Raw genomic sequence first — 22718 nt, forward strand, 5'->3', positions numbered from 1 at the left:
AGGCAGCAGATCTCCGTTCCAGATGGCATGTCCATGAGTGCCTCATCAGACTCCGGTTCCAAAGAATGAAACCCCAGATCCCCGTTGCCAATGTCCCAGGAGGCGGGTATCCGACCTGCGCTGGGAGCCGCCTCCCCGAGGCGGGAACGGGATTAGTGCTAGGTAGTTAACAGGTAGTTTGTTGCCTAATCCCTATTTTTGGCCCTGAAGTGTGGGCTTCCCGACATCGCCAAACAACGGCAAGTAAGCGAGGCGGACCGTCGGTCTGCAGGTGTTGGAGGGGTCGAGATGTCCATTGTGCAGGTGAGTGATGGGTGCATGTGTGCAGAGGTAAGTGTGTGAGGTAAGTGTAAAGTGTTTTAATAAGTTTTACTTACCTTTACTTTCTCCTGCAGGCTTCCTTCCTTCAGTTCTCGGGAGTCCCTCAGCTCACCGGCGCAGAAAGCAGAATGGCCGCTGAACTGTCAAAACCTGCAGCCTCTACTTTCTGGTTTGGAGAGTGCTGTAATTGAGTCATAGAAACATAGAGGATAGGAGCAGGAGTAGGCCATTCGGCCCCTCGAGCCTGCTCCGCCACTCAATGAGATCATGGCTGATCATCCAAACTCAGTACCCTGTCCCTGCCTTCTCCCCATATCCCTTGATCCCTTTAGCCTTAAGAAATATATTCAACTCCTTCTTGAATATATTTAATGAATTGGCCTCCACTGCCTTCTGTGGCAGAGAATTCCACAGGTTCACCACTCTCTGGGTGAAGAAATTCCTCCTCATCTCAGTCCTAAATGGCTTACCCCTTATCCTTAGACTGTGACCCCTGGTTCTGGACTCCCCCGCCATTGGGAACATCCTTCCTGCATCTAGTCTGTCTAGTCCTGTTAGAATTTTATAAGTTTCAATGAGATCCCTTCTCATTCTTCTATACTCCAGCAAGTATAAGCCCAATCGACCCAATCTCTCCTCATACGTCATTCCTGCCATCCCAGGTATCAGTCTGGTGTATCTTCGCTGCACTCCCTCCATGGCAAGAACATCCTTCCTCAGATAAGGTGACCAAAACTGCACACAATACTCAAGATGTGGTCTCACCAAGGCCCTGTACAACTGCAGCAACACATCCTTGCTCCTGTACTCAAACCCTCTCGCTACGAAGGCCAACATACCATTTGCCTTCTTAACCACCTGCTGCACCTGCATGCTTACCTTCAGCGACTGGCGCACAAGGACACCCAGGTCTCGTTGCACTTCCCCTTCTCCCAATCTATTGCCGTTCAAATAAATATCTGCCTTCCTGTTTTTGCCACCAAAGTGGATAACCTCGCATTTGTCCACATTATACTGCATCTGCCATGCAACTGCCCAATCACCCAACCTGTCCAAATCATACTGGTGTTTCACGGCATCCTCCTCACAGCACACACGCCCACCCAGCTTTGTGTCGTCTGCAAAATTGTGGTGCGAATATGTGGTCGGAAGCTCATTTCAGGATGAAATATGGCACCAAGGTTGCAAACAGTGAGGTTCAGCATCAGACAGATGTTAGGGAGTGGGATGAGTCGATGATTAGGGGACGGCGATTGTGGCGGGAACCGATAACAATAGCTTCGGTCTTCCCAATATTTAATTGAAGAAAGTTTCAACTCAGGCGACCATTTTATAAAGAACTTATAAGAGAATGCATGACTGTACTTTTTTGTTAGGTTTGTAGGAACAGTAGACGTTGTTCAAATTAAAATGTAATATTTAATATCAGAAAAAATGTAGAAACGATTAGCAACAGAATGTAAGCATACCACGACATTATTATGATATATATTTTCCATTGATATTTTGGAAGTTAAATATCGCCTGGGTGCAAAATTGAACTATTCTGCCCTTGCAGCGCGTTCCTAGGCAGAGCTAGACAGGTAGCTAACAACTTGATATCTTCCCATAAAAATCACAAGGCTTGACTTTTCTTGTAAACTTTACTGAAAGATTCTTATTGTGAAACTGAAATACAATACAGAAATGGAAGCACACATTAGTACACAAGCACATAACTGATATGCATACACAAATTTAGGTAAGCCTGAGCAACCCAGTACATTTGGCATGTAACTTACCAAAACATGTGGAAACACAGCTTACTGTGAATATACATTTAGCAAACTGAAAGGCATTCTCTTACATTCACTTTAAATTAGTACATAGTGCATCAAAATACAGCTACAAGTTAACCAGCTAGACACAGAGAGCGAGGTTTGCTTACAGAGAAAGGTTACAAACTAAACATTTTCTGCAAAATATAGTGTACACTAATCATCTATAACATTCTCAAGTACTTACAGACAAATAGTGTCCAAGGCCGGAGCGTAACAAGAAAATAACTGCAAGACCATGTGTCGAGCTGCAAGTCTTGTGCTATACAGTTTACTTTACTGCACTTTACTGCGCTTTACTGCACTTGCTAGGTACCAAATATCCACTAGGTAGCGGCACACAATGGAAATCGACCCAAATTACTCAAACCCCTGAATTAACTGGAAAACTAACATCAATTCCGAAAGGAAGGCAGCACATGAACAGTAACCCTGATGGTGAGAATCCCGCACAGGGAACAGACCTTGATATTCCTTCTATTAAAAATGAATGATAATAAGGTAGAGAACTGAAAAGTGGGGAAGTTATGCTAACCCTGTGTCGAACCTTGGTTAGACCACACTTAGAATACTGCGTACAATTCTGGTCGCCATATTATAAAAAGGATATAGAGGCACTGGAGAAGGTGCAGAGAAGATTTACAAGGATGATACAACAAATGCAAGGGTATACATATCGGAAAAGGATTAACAGGCTGGGTCTCTTTTCTCTTGAAAAAAGAAGGCTGAGGGGTGACCTAATAGAGGTCTTTAAAATTATGAAAGGTTTTGATTGAGTGGGTACAGTGAGAATGTTTCAAATTGTGGGGAAGAGTATAACTAGAGGCCATCAATATAAGATAGTCACCAAGACATCCAACAGGGAGTTCAGAAGAAACTTCTTTACCCAGAAAGTGGTGAGAATGTGGAACTCGCTACCACAGGGAGTGGTTGTAGTGAATAGTATAGATGCATTTAAGGGGAGGCTGGACAAGCATATGAGGGAGCAGGGAATAGATGAGGAAAGACAGGAGGAGGCTCGTGTGGAGCATAAACGCCGGCATGGACAGGTTGGGCCGAATGGCCTGCTTCTGTGCTGTATATCCTTTGCAATCCTATGTGAAATCAGAATTACTCTGGAAAGCACCAACCGTCCTCCATGCCTGTTTTTAACCTCCACATGGTGATGTGAAGGATGTCCACCTATCAATGAAACAGTGAAGATAACTGTTCAGCAGGCATTAAGGAGAATTTCAGATCCCTTTAATATAGCCCTGGATATAAGAGACAGCTAGTGACCTTGCTGAATCATAGTTCAGTCATAACCATCTGTCCTACCAGCTGAGCCAATGGAAAATGGACAACCATTTTCACTGAGGCTAAAATTTATGGTGAGCTCCGAGTTCCCGGAGGGCGAGTTCATTTCTTTCTGGTTAATTGCAAACAGTGAAGAGTTCTGCAGCAGAAGAACCAGCCTGATGTTCAAAACAAGTGATGTGATTTCTAACATGTATAATAACAAGAATTCTGCGGCTCTTATTTGGTGAGCAATTTGTTTTCCGCCACACTGAGCAGTCACACACCAGCTCAGGTGGAAACCTACCTTAGAGACCGTGAGAAGCAATACTATTTTCAACAAAAAAAATCCATGGCAAAAATCAGCAAAGCCTCTTTGCCATCTCAGGATACGAAGTGAAAGGGGCACTGGGACCTGAATATATGTTTACCACCATTGGTCTCCATGCTGAAATAGTTCTTGTCCTGCGCAAATCACCCTGTAGCATCTGACAGATGTACGGACGTAGACATGTTACGTAGCTTGTCAATATTAGCAACTGAGCTATTCTCCATGGGTAATTCTGCTCTGTTGAGTGAAGTATATCTTTCTTGTCTAGAATAATGTTCCACTGCTGACTAGTCTTCCATGATGCTCTCGCAAGGCTGCATGAAAAGTTGTGAAAATATTTGTACAGATGCGCTTCGGATACTGATTTCAGGTACAACATGTGTACTATCGAGTAGCATTCGCTGTCCATTTGGAAACCAGAATCATCAGGCAACTGGTGCATGTTCCTTTTCACTGGTATTCATGAAATAATTTGTAATTCCTAAGAGGGAGAAACAGAGTCATGAGTTGTTATTTGAAAATTAACACGTTATCCGAGTGCATCATATATATTGCATCGTGTGGTACCATTACATTGTGAATGAAATTTGAAATAATTATCCCTGCTTTTACTTTTATTCAAAACTTGAAAAACGGTGACAATTACGACCCTTACGGTCCGTTCAATTTCGGGGAACATGTTCTCTGTGTAGTTGGTATAACATAATCATTGGACCATATCATATGGAATTCAATCCGGAGAAGTGTGAGATAATGCATCTGGGGAGGGCTAACAAGGCAAGGCAATATACAATAAATGGTTGGACACTGGGAAGTGCAGAGGAACAGTGGGACCTTGGAGTGCATGTCCACAGATCACTGAAGGTAAGAGGACACGGGGGGTTACGGGGATAGGGTGGGATATGTGTTGGTGTAGGGGTTACGGGGATTGGGTGGGATATGTGTCGGTGCAGGCTCGATGGGCCGAAATGGCCTCTATCTGCACTGTGGGGTTTCTGTGACAGGTAGATAAGAAGGCATACGGGATATTTGCCTTTATTAGGTGAGGCATAGAATATAAGAGCAGGGAGGTTATGCTTGAAATGTATAAACACTAGTTAGGCCACTGCTAGATTACTGTGCACAGTTCTGGCCACCACATTGCAGGAAGGGTGCGATTGCACTAGAGAGTGTTCAGAGGAGAGTTACGAGGAAGCTTGGTCGCCTTATCTGAGGAAGGATGTTCTTGCCATGGAGGGAGTGCAGCGAAGATTCACCAGACTGATACCTGGGCTGGCAGGAATGACATATGAGGAGAGATTGGATCGATTGGGCTTATATTCGCTGGAGTTTAGACGAATGAGAGGGGATCTCATTGAAACTTATAAAATTCTAACAGGACTAGACAGACTAGATGCAGAAAGGATGTTCCCAATGGCGGGGGAGTCCAGAACCAGGGGTCACAGTCTAAGGATAAGGGGTAAGCCATTTAGGACAGAGATGAAGAGGAATTTCTTCACCCAGAGAGTGGTGAACTTGTGGAATTCTCTACCACAGAAGGCAGTAGAGGCCAATTCATTAAATATATTCAAGAAGGAGTTAGATATATTTCTTAAGGCTAAAGGGATCAAGGGATATGGGGAGAAGGCAGGGACAGGGTACTGAATTTGGATGATCAGCCATAATCTCATTAAATGGCGGAGCGGGCTCGAGGGGCCGAATGGCCTACTCCTGCTCCTATCTTCCATGTTTCTATGTTGCAAGTGCTGGGGAATTTTAGCTATGAGGAAACTTTGGATAGTCTGGGGTTGTTTTCTTTGTAACAGAGGAGGCTGAGGGGAGATTTAATTGAGGTGTATAAAATGATGAGGGGCCTAAATAGAGTGGCTAGGAAGGACCTATTTCCCTTAGCAGAGGGGTCGATAACCAGGGGGCATAGATTTAAAGTAATTGGTAGGAGGTTCAGAGGGGATTTGGGGAGAAATGTTTTCACCCAGAGGATGGTGGAGGTCTGGAACTCACTGCCTGAAAGGGTGGTAGAGGCAGGAACCCTCATCACATGCAAGTGCCTTACCCTACAGGGCTACGGACCGAGAGCTGGGAAATTAGATTTGGGTGGGTAGCTCTTTGTCAGCCGGCACGGACAAGATGTGTCGCATGGCCTCCTTCTGTGCTGCAAGTTTCTATGAATCTACCTGAAATTGCGGTCGGCGGTTTCCCGCAGGCGAACGACACTGATCCGCAAGGAAAATGCTAACCTGCCTGGTGCCTCCTCATCTTCGGAGTCTTGCAGCCATGGGCCTGTAGGCATATGCCTGCGTAAAGGCCCAGGATTTCCAAACGTCCCTGGGATCACGCGGGCCGGCCCAACCAATCACAAAGGGAGATTCCCATTATGCTTATTGAGATTCCATTTACGTAGGGAATCCCCACAGGGATACTCGGAATGACATAAAAATCACACTTTTGCCCCCCCCAAATAATAATAAATCACCGCACGTTTAAAATGAATAAAAATACAATTTAATTGAAGATTGTTTTTTAGATTACATTTTTTTGAAAAATAATGCGGAAAACCGGAATTTCTGGGGCACTTTCGACTGCGTACGTATACCGTCATATTCCCTGCAAAATATGTGCCAATATATCATTGACTTTGTTTACGGTGTAGTAACAGTTGTGTTACCGAGCCAATCTGCCCTTACGAAGGCATTTTTTAAAATGCCTTCTGAAAGTGCCTAGACAAAATGCTCAATGGCATGGGCTCAGTAATGCATTAAATGCTGCATGCCTCATACATGAGAAACAGCGCCTTTGGCATGTGTTCAGAAGACCGGTTGGTGGAACAGCATGAGGTGAGTTAACAACTCTGATATTGACTGGACAACCAAAAAAGCAAGCCATGATTGACAATCCAGGGTGGATAGGTCCTCTACCTTTCAGCATAGAAACATAGAAGATAGGAGCAGGAGTAGGCCATTCGGCCCCTCGACCCTGCTCCGCCATTCAATGAGATCATGGCTGATCATCCAAATTCAGTATCCTGTCCCTGCTTTCTCCCCATATCCCTTGATCCCTTTAGTCTTAAGAAATATATCCAAATCCTTCTGGAATATATTTAATGAATTGGCCTCCACCGCCCTCTGTGGCAGAGAATTCCACAGGTTCACCACTCTCTGGGTGAAGAAATTCCTCCTCATCTCTGTACTAAATGGCTTACCCCTTATCCTTAGACTATGACCCCTGGTTCTGGACTCCCCCGCCATCGAGAACATCCTTCCTGCATCTAGTCTGTCCAGGCCTGACAGAATTTTATAGGTTTTGATGAGATCCCCTCTCAATCTTCTAAACTCCAGTGAGTATAAGCCCAATCGACCCAATCTCTTCTCATACGTCATTCCTGCCATCCCAGGTATCAGCCTGGTGAATCTTCGATGCACTCCTTCCATGGCAAGAACATCCTTCCTCAGATAAGGCGACCAAAATTGCACACAATACTCAAGGTGCGGTCTCACCAAGGCTCTGTACAACTGCAGCAAGACATCCTTGTTCCTGTACTCGAACCCTCTCGCTACGAAGGCCAACATACCATTTGCCTTCTTAACCGCCTGCTGCACCTGCATGCTTACCTTCAGCGACTGGTGCACAAGAACACCCAGCATCATAGACTGGAGGACATAACGCTGAAAAGCAGCTAAGTAAAACTAAATCAAACAGTTGACTCACTATCGCCAGTTTTGCAAAACAAGACGAACTTATACACCGAACAAATTGCGCTGTGCAAATTCAATGTATTAAGGAATTAAAAGGTTTTCGGCTGTAGTTAGTTAGGATTCTCAAATGTAGGCTTGTCAGTAAATATTAGGTATTAAAGCGCATAGTTGAAATAACAAGGTTGGAAACTTACTGTTACACATGGACTGGATGATTGGTGCATGGTAGGTTCTGAAACAAATTAGTGTATGTCTATAATTTGTTTAACACATTATCAACATTGAATAAAGCAGACCCATAAATATGAACTTTAGAAAAGTAAGTCCCCTTAAATGTGAACGTTTGTCCACAGATAAATATATTGCAGTCATGGCTTGCAAAAAAATCAGATTTCATATTAAATAGAGCTATCTACGTAGTCTAAATGCGCTGCTCATTCCCCATAACTCTGTATTTTGCTTTTCCTTTTCAACTGTATATCCAATGCCCCTTTTAAGGTTAGCATTGAATCTGCTGGCACAACCCGTTCAGGAAGTGCATTATTGGTCATAATAACTCGCTGTGTAAAAAACAAACAAAATCCTTGCTATAAATCTCATCATCATGAAGAAACGACTCATGAAATAACACTGGACGGCCTGCTGGTGGCGCTGTCCAAGGAGTATAAATACTCGGGCGTGGGCCCAGCTTGACCAGGGACATTTTGTAAGATGAGGAACTAGTGAAGTACAACTAGTCCTCCATGTATAGAAACAAGTTGATTAAAGCCTTGCTTTATACTCGAACCAAGTGCGTAGTGAGTTTTATTACGTCACTCCTCATCTTCATTTGCTAATTTTCTGAAAGAATAGTTTCATCATAGGCTTTACCTATAATTTATTAAGGACTGAGCCTTTTGCATAATGGCAGCTTTCCTATTTCTGTGTCAGAAGGTACAGGGTTGGAAGCTCAGATCAGACTGCCCAAGTGAACGGAGAGTGGAGCTCCAGTTTTGAATTCTGGCTTGCAGTCCAGTGGGATATACACCGCAGGGATCGGTCCTTGGACCCCAGCTATTCAAAATATATATTAATGATGATCTAGACAAGGGAACTAGGTGTAATATCTCCAAGTTTGCAGACGACACAAAGCTGGGTGGGTGTGTGTGCTGTGAGGAGGATGCCGAGAAACTCCAGGATGATTTGGACAGGTTGGGTGATTGGGCAGAAGCATGGCAGATGCAATATAACGTGGATAAATGTGAGGTTATCCACTTTGGTGGCAAAAACAGGAAGGCAGATTATTATCTGAATGGCAATAGATTGGGAGAAGGGAAAGTGCAATGAGACCTGGGTGTCCTTGTGCACCAGTCGCTGAAGGTAAGCATGCAGGTGCAGCAGGCGGTTAACATAAGAACATAAGAAGTAGGAGCAGGAGTAGGCCATACGGCACCTCTGGCCTGCTCCGCCATTCAATAGGATCATGGCTGATCTGAATCGAGACTCACGTCCACTTCCCTGCCCTCTCCCCGCAACCCCTAATTCCCTTATCTGCTAGGAAACTGTCTATCTCCGAATTAAATTTATTTAATGTTGCAGTTTCCACAGCTCTCTGGGGTAGCAAATTCCATAGATTTACTACCCTCTGAGTGAAGAAGTGTCTCATCTCAGTTTTGAAAGGGCAGCCCCTTATTCAAAGATTATGCCCTCTAGTTCTAGTCTCACCCATCAGTGTAAACATCCTCACCGCATCTACCCGATCAAGCCCCCTCACAATCTTATATGTTTCAATAAGATCCCCTCTCATTCTTCTGAACTCCAATGAGTAGAGGCCCAATCTACTCAACCTCTCCTCATATGTCAACCCCCTCATCTCTGGAATCAACCGAAGGAACCTTCTCTGAACCACCTCGAGAGCAAGTATATCTTTTCTTAAATATGGAAACCAAAACAGCACGCAGTATTCCAGGTGTGGCCTCACCAATACCTTGTATAACTGCAGCAAGACTTCCCTGATTATATACTCCATCCCCCTTGCAATAAAAGCCAAGATTCCATTGGCTTTCCTGATCACCTGCTGCACCTGCATACTAACTTTTTGTTTTTCATGCACCAGGACCCCCAGATCCCTTTGTACTGTAGCACTTTGCAGTTTCTCTCCATTTAGATAATAAGCTGCTCTTCAATTTTTTCTGCCAAAATGCATAACCTCACACTTTCCAATATTATAGTTCATCTGCCAAATCTCTGCCCACTGACTTAGCCTGTCTATGTCCTTTTGCAGGTTTTTTATGTCCTCCTCACTCACTGCTTTCCCTCCCATCTTTGTATCGTCGGCAAACTTGGATATGTTGCACTCGGTCCCTTCCTCCAAATCATTAATATAGATTGTAAAGAGTTGAGGTCCCAGCACTGACCCCTGTGGAACACCACTAGTTACTGATTGCCAGCCCGAGAACGAACCATTTATCCCAACTCTTTGTTTTCTGTTAGACAGCCAGTCTTCCACCCATGCCAGTATATTACCCCCAATCCTGTGATTTTTTTATCTTGATCAGTAATCTTTTGTGTGGAACCTTGTCAAATGCCTTTTGGAAGTCCAAATACACTACATCCACTGGTTCCCCTTTATCCACCCTGTATGTTACGTCCTCAAAGAATTCGAGCAAATTTGTCAAACATGGCTTCCCCTTCGTAAAACCATGCTGACTCTGTCCTATTAAATTATGTTTATCCAAATGCTCTGTTACTGTTTCCTTAATAATGGACTCCAACATTTTGCCAACCACAGATGTTAGGCTAACTGGTCTATAGTTTCCAGCTTTTTGTCTACTTCCCTTCTTAAATAAGGGTGTTACATTAGCAGTTTTCCAATTAAGAAGGCAAATGGTATGTTGGCATTCGTAGTGAGAGGGTTTGAGTAAAGGAACAAGGATGTCTTGCTGCAGTTGTACAGGGCCTTGGTGAGACCACATCTTGAGTATTGTGTGCAGTTTTGGTCACCTTATCTGAGGAAGGATGTTCTTGCCATGGAAGGAGTTCAGCAAAGATTCACCAGGCTGATACCTGGGATGGCAGGAATGATGTATGAGGAGAGATTGGGTCGATTGGGCTTATACTCGCTGGAGTTTAGAAGAATGAGAGAGGATCTCATTGAAACTTATAAAATTCTGACAGGACTGGACAGACTAGATGCAGGAAGGATGTTTCCGATGGTCGGGGAGTCCAGAACCAGTGGTCACAGTCTAAGGGTAAGAGGTAAGCAATTTAGGACAGAAATGAGGAGGAATTTCTTCACCCAGAGAGTGGTGAACCTGTGGAATTCTCTACCACAGAAGGCAGTAGAGGCCAATTCATTAAATATATTCAAGAAGGAGTTGGATATATTTCTTAAGGCTAAAGGGATCAAGGGATATGGGGAGAAGGCAGGGACAGGGTACTGAATTTGGATGATCAGCCATGATCGCATTGAATGGCGGAGCAGGCTCGAGGGGCCAAATGGCCTACTCCTGCTCCTACCTTCTGTGTTGCTATGTTTCTATGTCTTGTGTGTTTGACCGAGCCCCCTCCACCCACTCCCCACCGACAATTGTAGGCGTAACAACCCAATCAAGTGGTTACAAAATTGATGGAAGGTAGTGAAGTCGCGTTGCTGTCAGACTATGCATCAGCTTGTGATTCCTTCCATTATATCATGTTATTCTACAAGGCAAGATTGTGAAGATACCAACACAAGTACTGATGTAAGCAAACTACTAGGCAGTTGGTCTAAGCGTTAAACAAAGCTTCAGTCAACTGTTTTACAACATGGAGGTCTAGTTGTGTCCTTCACTAGTTCCTGTTAAGAAGGTCCTGCGCAAGCTGGGCCCGTGCCCGAGTATTTATACTCTCCCTGGACAGCGCCACCCGCAGGCTGCTCAGTATTATTTCATAAGTCTTTCTTTCATGAGTGACAGATTCATGTCAAATACTATAGTGTACTTAAGAAGGCATAGATGTTTTTTCACTTACTCTTTTTAGACAGACAGATGCCCAGTATCGCACTAATCAGGATAAGCAGTAGGAATGCGGCACAGCTCAAACTTAATGCCATAACAGGACTAAAACCTGGAAAAAAGACAGTTCACAATGTAAAAGTATTATAGAAACATAGAAGATAGGAGCAGGAGTAGGCCATTCGGCCCCTCGAGCCTGCTCCGCCATTCAATGCGATCATGGCTGATCATCCAAATTCAGTACCCTGTCCCTGCCTTCTCCCCCATACCCCTTGATCCCTTTAGCCTTAAGAAATATATCCAACTCCTTCTTGAATATATCAAATGAATTGGCCTCTACTGCCTTCTGTGGTAGAGAATTCCACAGGTTCACCACTCTCTGCCTGAAGAAATTCCTCCTCATCTCTGTCCTAAATGGTTTACCCCTTATCTTTAGACTGTGACCCCTGGTTCTGGACTCCCCAGCCATCGGGAACATCCTTCCTGCATCTAGTCTGTCTAGTCCTGTCAGAATTTTATAAGTTTCAATGAGATCTCCTCTCATTCTTCTAAACTCCAGCGAGTATAAGCCCAATCGACCCAATCTCTCCTCATACGTCATTCCTGCCATCCCAGCTATCATCCTGGTGAATCTTCGCTGCACCCCCTCCATGGCAAGAACATCCTTCCTTAGATAAGGCGACCAAAACTGCACACAATACTCAAGATGTGGTCTCACCAAGGCCCTGTACAACTCAGCAAGACATCCTTGTTCCTGTAATCGAATCCTCTCGCTACGAAGGCCAACATACCATTTGCCTTCTTAACCGCCTGCTGCACCTGCATGCTTACCTTCAGCGACTGGTGCACAACGACACCCAGGTCTCGTTGCACTTCCCCATCTCCCAATCTATTGCCATTCAGATAATAATCTGCCTTCCTGTTTTTGACACCAAAGTGGATAACCTCGCATTTATCCACATTATATTGCATCTGCCATGCTTCTGCCCAACCACCCAACCTGTCCAAATCATCCTGGAGTTTCTCGGCATCGTCCTCACAGCACACACGCCCACCCAGCTTTGTGTCGTCTGCAAATTTGTATTATCCAAATACTGATAACTAGCAACTTCTGAATGCACATGTAGTGGATGATTTACTACTACAGGTAGACTACCCTTTGTCCGAACTTCCGAAAACCGAAACCCTCTAAAAACCGAAGGTTTTTTCGTTCAGCGTAAGTCGTGCGCACGACATGACCAGCGTGGTGCACGACTTACGCTGAGCAGGGCAGAGGGTCACTGAGTTCCCTCCTGGGTAGGAGATTGCAGGCCGAGCCGGGCAGTGTGAAGGAGGTATACCGGGAGAGTGAACCCAACAATACAGTGGCCCGTCCGATAGCTGCAGCGGCCCGTCCGATATTCTTTTCTCCCCCCCCGACCCTCAACCCCCCACCGACCCCCACCCTTTCGGATAAGGGATAGTGTATCCTTTATCCGCACTTCCGAAAACCGAAATCCTCTGAAAACCGAAAGTGTTTTCGTTCAGCGTAAGTCGTGCGCACGACCCCGACCTCCGCCGACCCCCACCCCCGACCCCCCCTCCGACCCCGACCCCCGATCCCCCCGCCGACCCCGACCCCCCCGCCGACCCCGACCCCCCGCCGACCCCCACCCCCGACAAATTTCCCAGTCTTATAAAATACCTTCCGAAATCCGAAATTTTCCAAAAACCGAAACACGCATGGTCCCGAGGTTTTCGGATAAAGGATAGTCTACCTGTACTCACGATATGTTAAGGGGAAGCTAGATAAACACGTGAGGGTGAAAGGAATAGAAGGTTGTGCCGATAGGGTGAGACGGAGAAGGCGCGAGTGGAGCATAAACACCGGCATGGGCCAATTTTGCCAAGTGGCCTATTTTCATGCTGTATATTCTATGTATTTCTAAGTACTTTATGTAAATCTGCTGTCTGTATAAAAAACAAAGCTTCAATAGACATTAACAACTCCACATTGTACTTACTGGAACCAGTTTGCGAAGCGTCAGGACCTGAAACAACAAAGCGAGAGTGATTTAAACTATTGAGTGATACATTTTGGTAGAAAGAGTGAGGAGAGGACGTATAAAGTAAATGGTACAATCCTAAAATGGGTGTAGGAACAGGGAAAGCTGGGGGTATATGTGCATAATTCGTTGAAGGTGGCAGGGCAGGTTGAGAAAGCATTTAAAAAGGCTCCATTTGTACAGGGCCTTGGTGAGACCACACCTTGAGTATTGTGTGCAGTTTTGGTCGCCTTGTCTGAGGAAGGATGTTCTCGCCATGGAAGGAGTTCAGCGAAGATTCACCAGACTGATACCTGGGATGGCAGGAATGACGTATGAGGAGAGATTGGGTCGATTGGGCTTGTACACGCTGGAGTTTAGAAGAATGAGAGGGGATCTCATTGAAACTTATAATATTCTGACAGGACTGGACAGCCTAGATGCAGGAAGGATGTTCCCAATGGTCGGCGAGTCCAGAACCAGGGGTCACAGTCTAAGGAAAAGGGGTAGGCCATTAAGGACAGAAATGAGGAGGAATTTCTTCACCCAGAGAGTGGTGAACCTGTGGAATTCTCTACCACAGAAGGCAGTAGAGGCCAATTCATCAAATATATTCAAGAAGGAGTTGGATATATTTCTTAAGGCTAAAGGGATCAAGGGGTATGGGGAGAAAGCAGGGACAGGTTACTGAGTTTGGATGATCAGCCATGATCGCATTGAATGGCGGAACAGGCTCGAGGGGCCGAATGGCCTACTCCTGCTCCTCTCTTCTATGTTTCTATGTCTCTATGATTAGGGGATCATGGGCTTCATAAATAGAGGTATAGAGTAGAAAAGTGTGCAAATTATGATGAACCTGTATAAAACACTGGTTCGGCCACAACTGGAGTATTGTGTCCAATTCTGGGCACCACATTTTAGGAAGGATGTGAAAGCCTTGGACGGGTGCAAAAAAGATTTACGAGACCGATTCCAGGAACAAGGGACTTCAGTTACATGAATAGATTGGAGAGGCTGCGGTTGTTCTTGGAGCAGAGCAGATTGAGAGGAGATTTTATCTAGGTGTTCAAAATCATGAGGTGTCTATACATGGTAGGTAGAGAGAAACTGTTCCCATTGGTGGAAGGGTCGAGAACCACAAGATACAGGTTTATGGTGATTTGCAAAAGAACCAAAGGTGACATGAGGAAAAACGTTTTTACACAGCGAGTGGTTAAGATCTGGAATGCACTGACTGAAAGGGTGGTGGAAGCAGATTCAATTTTGTCTTTCAAAAGGCCGTTGGATAAGTGACTGAAGGAAAAAAAATGCAGGGCTACGGGGAAAGGGAAAGGCAGTGGGACTATCTGAGAGTTGGCACGAGCTCGAGGGGCCGAATGGCCTTCTTCCGTGCTGCAACATAGAAGATAGGAGCAGGAGTAGGCCATTTGGCCCTTCAAGCCTGCTCCGCCATTCAACGAGATCATGGCTGATCATCCAAATTCAGTACCCTGTCCCTGCCTTCTCCCCATACCCCTTGATCCCTTTAGCCTCAAGAAATATATCCAACTCATTCTTGAATATATTTAATGAACTGGCCTCCACCGCCCTCTGTGGTAGAGAATTCCACAGGTTCACCACTATCTGGGTGAAGAAATTCCTCCTCATTTCAGTCCTAAATGGCTCACCCCTTATCCTTAGAATATGACCCCTGGTTCTGGACTCCCCGGCCATCAGAAACATCCTTTCTGTATCTAGTCTGTCCAGTCCTGTTAGAATTTTATAGGTTTCGATGAGATCCCCTCTCAGTGAGTATAAGCCCAATCGACACAATCTCTCCTCGTACGTCATTCATGCCATCCCAGGTATCAGTCTGGTGAATCTTCGCTGCACTCCCTCCATGGCAAGAACGTCCTTCCTCAGGTAAGGTGACCAAAACTGCACACAATACTCAAGGTGCGGTCTCACCAAGGCCCTGTACAACTGCAGCAAGACATCCTTGTTCCTGTACTCGAACCCTCTCGCTACGAAGGCCAACATACCATTTGCCTTCTTAACCGCCGGCTGCACCTGCATGCTTACCTTTCTATGATGCTATGATTTTTTTATTCAAAACAAATAAAGAGATAACACATTTTTGTATTCATTCCAGTGATGAGGGCGTCGCTGGCAAGGCCAACGTTGATTGTCCATGCCTAATTGTCCTAGAGAAGGTGGTGTTGAGCCGCCATTTCAGAGAGCAGTTGAAACTCAACCACGTTGCCGTGGGTCTGGAGTCACGTATAGGCCAGGACGGGGTAAGGACGGCAGATTTTCTTCCCTACAGGACATTAGTGAACCAGATGGGTTTATTACGGCAATCCGTTAGTTCCCCCATGGTCACTGTTACTGACACTAGGGGCTCGATTTCCATTCAGAAGTCGGGAAGGAGGCGGGACTACAACTTTCGGGTTTTAGTCCCGCCTCCATCAAGATGCGGCCAATCGACGCAATTTTCCCTTGATTGACCTTGTTGAGCCCGCCCAGCGGGGCTCAGCAGGCCCATTAAGGGCCACCCGGCAACAGGTGACGACACAGACTGAAATTTCATCTGTCAAGAGGTCTTGACAGATGAAATATCAGTGTTTCACAGCTGCTTGAAGCTGTCAAACACTGACAGTCTTACTTCTAACCTGAGTCCTTCTACGCAGACTCAGTTAGAAATCTCGCCGGCACTGAAAGCTGAAGGCTGCCACTTTCGACAGCTCGCGGCCATTCTGCTTTCTGTGCCGGTGAGATGATGGACTCCCGACGCCTAGAGGAAGAAAGGCTGTTAAGGTAAGTACAGGTAAGTAAAACTTCTTTACACACTTTAGACACACCAAACACACTTACCTTTGCACTCATGCACCCATCACTCACCTGAGCGCCGACATCGCGACCCCCTCCAAGTCCTTCAACCCGACGGCCCGACTCCTCTAACCTGGCGTGGTTTGGAGCCGTCGGGAATCCCACACGACACCCCTCAAAATAGGGATTAGGCTAAAAACTGCCTGTTAACTACCTGTTAACAGGCAGCTAATTGGCACTGATCCCTTCCCGCCTCGGGTCGGCGGGTCCCAGTGCGGGGCGGGTACCCGCCACCCCTGAAACTTACATGGAGGCGGGTTTTGGGTGGGATGCTGTCGGGACCTCCGAATTCGGGATTTAGCCACCCGCACGCCTAAAAGCCTGCCTCACGGCACACTGAAAATCGACCCCCTAGCTGTTTATTCCAGATTTATTTAAATAACTGAAATTAAATTCCCCAACTGCCGTGCTGGGATTTAAAACTCCTGTCTTTCAGATCATGAGCCCAGGCTTCTGGGTTACATATCCACAATGCTACCGTTCCAATGTAGGAGGAAGCAGCTGCCAGCTTGAGGGCACCAATGTCCCACAAATAGCAATGTGATTCTGACCAGATAACCGCTTAAAATTACAACGCTTATAAATTATACCCTGCCAGCCTAGCATGAGTTAACTGAGGGAGTGCTGCACAGTCGGAGGTGCCGTCTTCTGGATGAGACGTTGGACCGAGGCCTCGTCTGCTCTCACAGGTAGATGTAAATTATTGCAAGGCACTACAGTATATGGAAAAAGAGCAGGAGAATTATCCCCGGTATCCTGGCCAATATGTCCCCTCAACCTACACAACTAAAACAGCTTCTCTGGTCAGAATCACATTGCTGTTTGTAGGATCTTGTTGTCCAAATGGCTGCTACATTCCTTGGCACTCGACATTTCCAAATTAATTTATTGGGTGTCAAAGGCTTTGCGACGTCCTGAGTTCTTGCTTCCTTACTTTGTGTATTCTGAACAGATACGCGGTTAGAGCAAAGTTAGGGATTGTGTGCAAAGGGCCAAGTGAGGAAAGCCCATCGCTGATCCCACTGCTATCAGTAAACTGTTAACGAGTTACTCTGCTTCTGTTTGCGTCTCCGAGATGCGAGCCATGAGGCAGGAAACTTTGCAGTTCCAGGCCAAGCTCCGACGCCCCGACCTCACAGAAGAGTAATGGTAACAGAGTTGCCGCGGTCCATAAATCTGCCATATATGCCTGCAGCAGGTGGAGCCAATCTCTATGATACCCTACACCTAAACTTACTCACAATATGCCGAAGCAATTCAAGCATGCATCACAGTAGGCACACGCCATTTATTCACCCACCTGTGGGGGAGCATGAACAGAGAAACTTGGAGGTATATGTGCAAAAATGGGTGAAGGTGGCAGGGCAGGTTGAGAAAGCGGTTGACAAGGCATACGGGATTCTGGGCTTCCTAAATAGAACCATAGAAACATAGAAGATAGGAGCAGGAGTAGGCCATTCGGCCGCTCGAGCCTGCTCCGCCATTTAATGCGATCATGGCTGATCATCCAAATTCAGTACCCGGTCTCTGCTTTCTCCCCATTTCCCTTGATCCCTTTAGCCTTAAGAAATGTATCCAACTCCTTCTGGAATATATTTAATGAATTGGACTCAACTGCCTTCTGTGGTAGAGAATTCCACAGGTTCACCACTCTCTGGGTGAAGAAATTCCTCCTCATCTCTGTCCTAAATGGCTTACCCCTTATCATTAGACTGTGTCCCCTGGTTCTGGACTCACCCACCATCGGGAACATCCTTCCTGCATCTAGTCTGTCTAGTCCTGTTAGAATTTTATAAGCTTCAATGAGATCCCTTCTCATTCTTCTAAACTCTAGCGAGTACAAGCCCAATCGACCCAATCTCTCCTCATACGTCATTCTTGCCATCCCAGGTATCGGTCTGGTGAATCTTCACTGCAATCTCTCCATGGCAAGAACATCCTTCCTCAGATAATGCGACCAAAACTGTACACAATACTCAAGATGTGGTCTCACCAAGGCCCGGTACAACTGCAGCAAGATATCCTTGCTCCAATACTCGAATCCTCTCGCTTTGAAGGCCAACATACCATTTGCCTTCTTAACCACCTGCTGCACCTGCATGCTTACCTTCAGCGACTGGTGCACAAGGACACCCAGGTCTTGTTGCACTTCCCCTTCTCCCAATCTATTGCCGTTCAGATAATAACCTGCCTTCCTGTTTTTGCCATCGAAGTGGATAACCTCGCATTTATCCACATTATACTGCATTTGCCATGCTTCTGCCCAATCACCCAACCTGTCCAATAGAGGCATAGAGTACAAAAGCAAGGAATTTATGATGAACCTTTATAAAACATTGGTTCGGCATCAACTGTAGTATTGTGTCTAGCTCTGGACACCGCACTTTAGGAAGGATGTCAAGACCTTAGATACGGTGCGGAAAAGATTTGCGAGAATGATTCCAGGGATGAGGGAATTGAGTTACGTGGATTAACTAGAGAAGCTGGGGTTGTTCTCCTTAGAGCAGAGAAGGTTGAGAAGAGATTTGACAGATATGTTCAAAATCATGATTGGTCGATAGAGAGAAACTGTTCCCATTGGCGGAAGGGTCAAGAACCAGAGGACACAGGTTTGAGGTGATTGGCAGAAGAACCAAAGGCGACATGACGAAAAAATATTTATGCAGCGAATGTTTATGACCTGGAATGTACTGACGGAATGGGTGGTGGAGGCAGATTCAATCGTGGCTTTCAAAAGGGACATGGATAAGTACCTGAAGGGGAAAAAATTGCAGGGCTACGGAGAAAGGGCAGAGGAGTGGGACTAGCTGAGGTGCTACTGCAGAGAGCCAGCACGGGATGGCCGGGCCGAGTGTCCTCCTTCTGTGCTGTAACCATTCTCTAAGGGGTCGATTTTCAGTGTGCCATGGAGTCGGGATTCCATCCCGCCCAAAACCCGCCTCCATGTACATTCCAAAGCAGGCGGGTACCCGCCCCGCACTGGGACCCGTCGATCCGAGGCGGGAAGGGATTAGTGCCAATTAACTGCCTGTTAACAGATAGTTAACAGGCAGTTTTTAGCCTAATCCCTATTTTGAAGGTTGTCGTGTGGGATTCCCGATGGCTCCAAACCACGCCAAGTTAGAGGAGTCGGGCCGTCGGGTTGAAGGACTTGGAGGGGTCGAGATGTCGGTGTTCAGGTGAGTGATGGGTGCATGAGTGCAAAGGTAAGTGTGTTTGGTGTGTCTAAAGATGTGTAAATTACCTGTACTTACCTTTACAGCCTTCCTTCCTCTCGGTTTCGGGAGTCCATCATTCAGCCGGCACAGAAAGCAGAATGGCTGCGATCTGTCAAAAGTGACAGCCTGCAGCTTTCTGTGCCGGTGAGGTTTCTAACTGAGTCTGCGTAGAAGGACTCAGGTTAGAAGTAAGACTGTCAGTGTTTGACAGCTTCAAACAGCTGTGAAACACTGATATTTCATCTGTCAACACGTCTTGACAGATGAAATTTCAGTCTGTGACGTCACCTGTTGCCGGGTGGCCCTTAATTGGCCTGCTGAGCCCGCTGGGGATTGGCCGCATCTCGATGGAGGTGGGACTACAGCCCGAAAGTTGTAGTCCCGCCTCCTTCCCGACTTCTGAATGAAAATGCAGCCCTAAGATTCTAGTTATCACCTTGCAAGAAGATCACAAATTTTCAAAAAGCAACAAAATCCTGTAGTAACATTTCACTTTGAAACACATGTCCATTTTCACTGCTCTACGTTACAGAGTGAAACACGTCACCTACCATTGACGTCACCAATCACCATCACTGGCATTACGTTACTTCTGGCTGAATACACCAGTATACCGTTCACTTCTATGAGGCAATGGCATGTGTAGTTTCCCGCGTCGCAAACGCTAATATTGGCTATGGAAATGGTGACGTTGCTCCTTTCTTCAGCCAGCTGGAAGTTCATATATTCATCGTCATAGAAGAAACACTGATGCTTGGTGGCACTTGAGCACGTCATGTTGAGATTCCCCCCTTCGATAACCTCAGTTGTAGATGGACGGAGGGTGCTTACAGGTGCCTTGACGTCTGGTGGGAAACAGGGTCAATAAATTCAGTTAGACCTTGTTCGGAAAGTAGGCATAGAAAACATAGAAGATAGGAGCAGGAGTAGGCCATTTGGCCCCTCCAACCCGCTACGCCATTCAATGAGATCATGGCTGATCATCCAAATTCAGTACCCTGTCCCTGCCTTCTCCCCATATCCCTTGATCCCTTTAGCCTTAAGAAATATATCCAACTCCTTCTTGAATATATTTAATGAATTGGCCTCCACTGCCTTCTGTGGTAGAGAATTCCACAGGTTCACCACTCTCTGGGTGAAGAAATTCCTATTAATCTCTGTCCTAAATGGCTTACCCTTATCCTTAGACTGTGACCCCTGGTTCTGGACTCCCCGACCATCGGGAACATCCTTCCTGCATCTAGTCTGTCTAGTCCTGTTAGAATTTTATAAGTTTCAATGAGATCCCCTCTCATTCTTCTAAACTCCAGCGAGTATAAGCCCAATCGACCCAATCTCTCCTCATATGACATTCCTGCCATCCCAGGTATCAGTCTGGTGAATCTTCACTGCACTCCTTCCATGGCAAGAACAACCTTCCTCAAATAAGGCGACCAAAACTGCACACAATACTCAAGGTGTGGTCTCACCAAGGCCCTGTACAACTGCAGCAACACATCCTTGTTCCTGTACTCAAACCCTCTCGCTACGAAGCACGGTGGCATAGTGGTTAGCACTGTTGCCTCACAGCGCCAGGGACCCGGGTTCGAATCCGGCCTCGGGTGACTGTGTGGAGTTTGCACATTCTCCCCGTGTTTTCGTGGGTTTCCTCCGGGTGCTCTGGTTTCCTCCCACAGTCCAAAGATGTGCAGGTTAGGATGATTGGCTATGATAAATTGACCCTTAGTGTTAGGGGGATTAAATACGTGGGGTTACGGGGACAGGGTGGGATATGTGTTGGTGTAGGGGTTATGGGGATCGGGTGGGATATGTGTCGGTGCAGGCTCGATGGGCCAAAATGGCCTCTATCTGCACTGTGTGATTTCTGTGATACCATTTGCCTTCTTAACCGCCTGCTGCACCTGCATGCTTACCTTCAGCGACTGGTGCACAAGGACACACAGGTCTCGTTGCACTTCCGCTTCTCCCAATCTATTGCCGTTCAGATAATAATCTGCCTTCCTGTTATATACTTGGTTTCAATGAAAACAAAGACTTGCATTTACATGGTGCCTTTCACGACCAGCGGACATCCCAACGCGCTTTACAGCCAATGAAGCAATTTTGAAGTGTAATCACTGTTGTAATGTAGGAAACGCGGCAGCCAATTTGTGCACAGCAAGCTCCCACAAACAGCAATGTGATAATGATCAGATAATCTGTTTTAGTGATGTTGGTTGAGTGATAAATATTAGCCCAGGGCACCGGGTAAAACGCTTGTTCAAAATAGCGCCATGGTATCTTTTACATCCACCTGCGAGAGCAGGCGGGGCCTCGGTTTAACGTCTCATCCGAAAGGCAGCACCTCTGACAGCGCGGCACTCCCTCAGTACTGCACTGGAGTGTTAGCTCAGCTTTCTGTGCTGAAGTCCCTGGAGTGTGACTTTAATCTACAACCTTCTGACTCAGAGGCGAGAGTGTTGCCCACTGAACCATTGGCTGGCACTCGAATGCCCTAATAATGTTAGATCAGCCCTAATACAAAAAATAACTCCGGCGCCAATCAATTCAACTACTGTGGTTCTCTTTCTGTAGTTCAGTTTTGCCTTGGCTCAGATACAATGGCCCAGAAATTCGGGTCGGAGGGCTTCCCGCGGGCGCAAGCCCCCGACGTGCACTTACCTAGCGCGCCGGCCGTTGAGCTGTGGGCCCGCGTGGGATTCCGATCCTGGGCCTGCTCCAACTGCCGGCGCGCAGTGCTTGAGTATCCCAGGGGCGCAGTTAGTTCGAAGCGTCCCCTGGGATCGCGTGGGCCGTGGAGAGCCAATGGTAGCAGGGAATGCTTCATTCGTAAGTTTGACAGGAAGAGCTGTCAAACCTATAAATACTATAAGCCCCAAAACATCACTAAAACTTCAAATAAATTTTTAAAAAATCACATTTTCAAAGTAACTATAAATTACATAAAATAACCATTTTAAACAATAACTTAAATTTTTGAAAAAATTATTACATTTTCTAACGGGGCCAAAAATCAACTTACCTTTCTTTAAAGTATTGAAAAATAATAAACCTGTGGAAAAAATGTTTTAATTTTAATTAATTCACCACTTACCTTGTTAAAAGCAGGCCTTGCGCCTGCTTTTTACATGTGTAGCTCCTTCTTACCCTCCCGGAAAAACCTGCAAATAAAACGTAAGTTCGATGCGCACGCGCTGC

General features: G+C 46.1%; 1 protein-coding gene across 5 annotated transcripts in view; it reads right to left on the minus strand.

Annotated features, from left to right (window-relative positions):
* Positions 1-1950: 1950 nt before the first annotated feature.
* The window catches only part of LOC147084919 (immunoglobulin superfamily member 1-like), a 59983-nt gene continuing 39215 nt past the window's right edge, over positions 1951-22718 (minus strand). The window contains exons 6-10 of one of the 5 annotated variants that reach the window (XM_085979625.1): positions 20072-20365; positions 13414-13440; positions 11427-11522; positions 7631-7668; positions 1951-4225 (exon numbers count right to left, since the gene is read on the minus strand). In XM_085979625.1, coding sequence (XP_085835751.1) covers positions 4205-4225; positions 7631-7668; positions 11427-11522; positions 13414-13440; positions 20072-20365 — 476 coding nt within the window. In that variant the 3' untranslated portion in view covers positions 1951-4204. Of the gene's footprint in view, positions 4226-7630; positions 7669-11426; positions 11523-13413; positions 13441-20071; positions 20366-22718 lie in introns of those variants that run through there. The other 4 variants (XR_015075866.1, XM_085979627.1, XM_085979626.1 and 1 more) reach the window with 4 other exon arrangements.

This window comes from Somniosus microcephalus, unplaced genomic scaffold (genome assembly GCF_052327205.1).
Source record: "Somniosus microcephalus isolate GS21.2 unplaced genomic scaffold, FLI_Smic_1.0 unresolved_chr9, whole genome shotgun sequence".
Classification (NCBI taxonomy): Eukaryota; Metazoa; Chordata; class Chondrichthyes; order Squaliformes; family Somniosidae; genus Somniosus; species Somniosus microcephalus.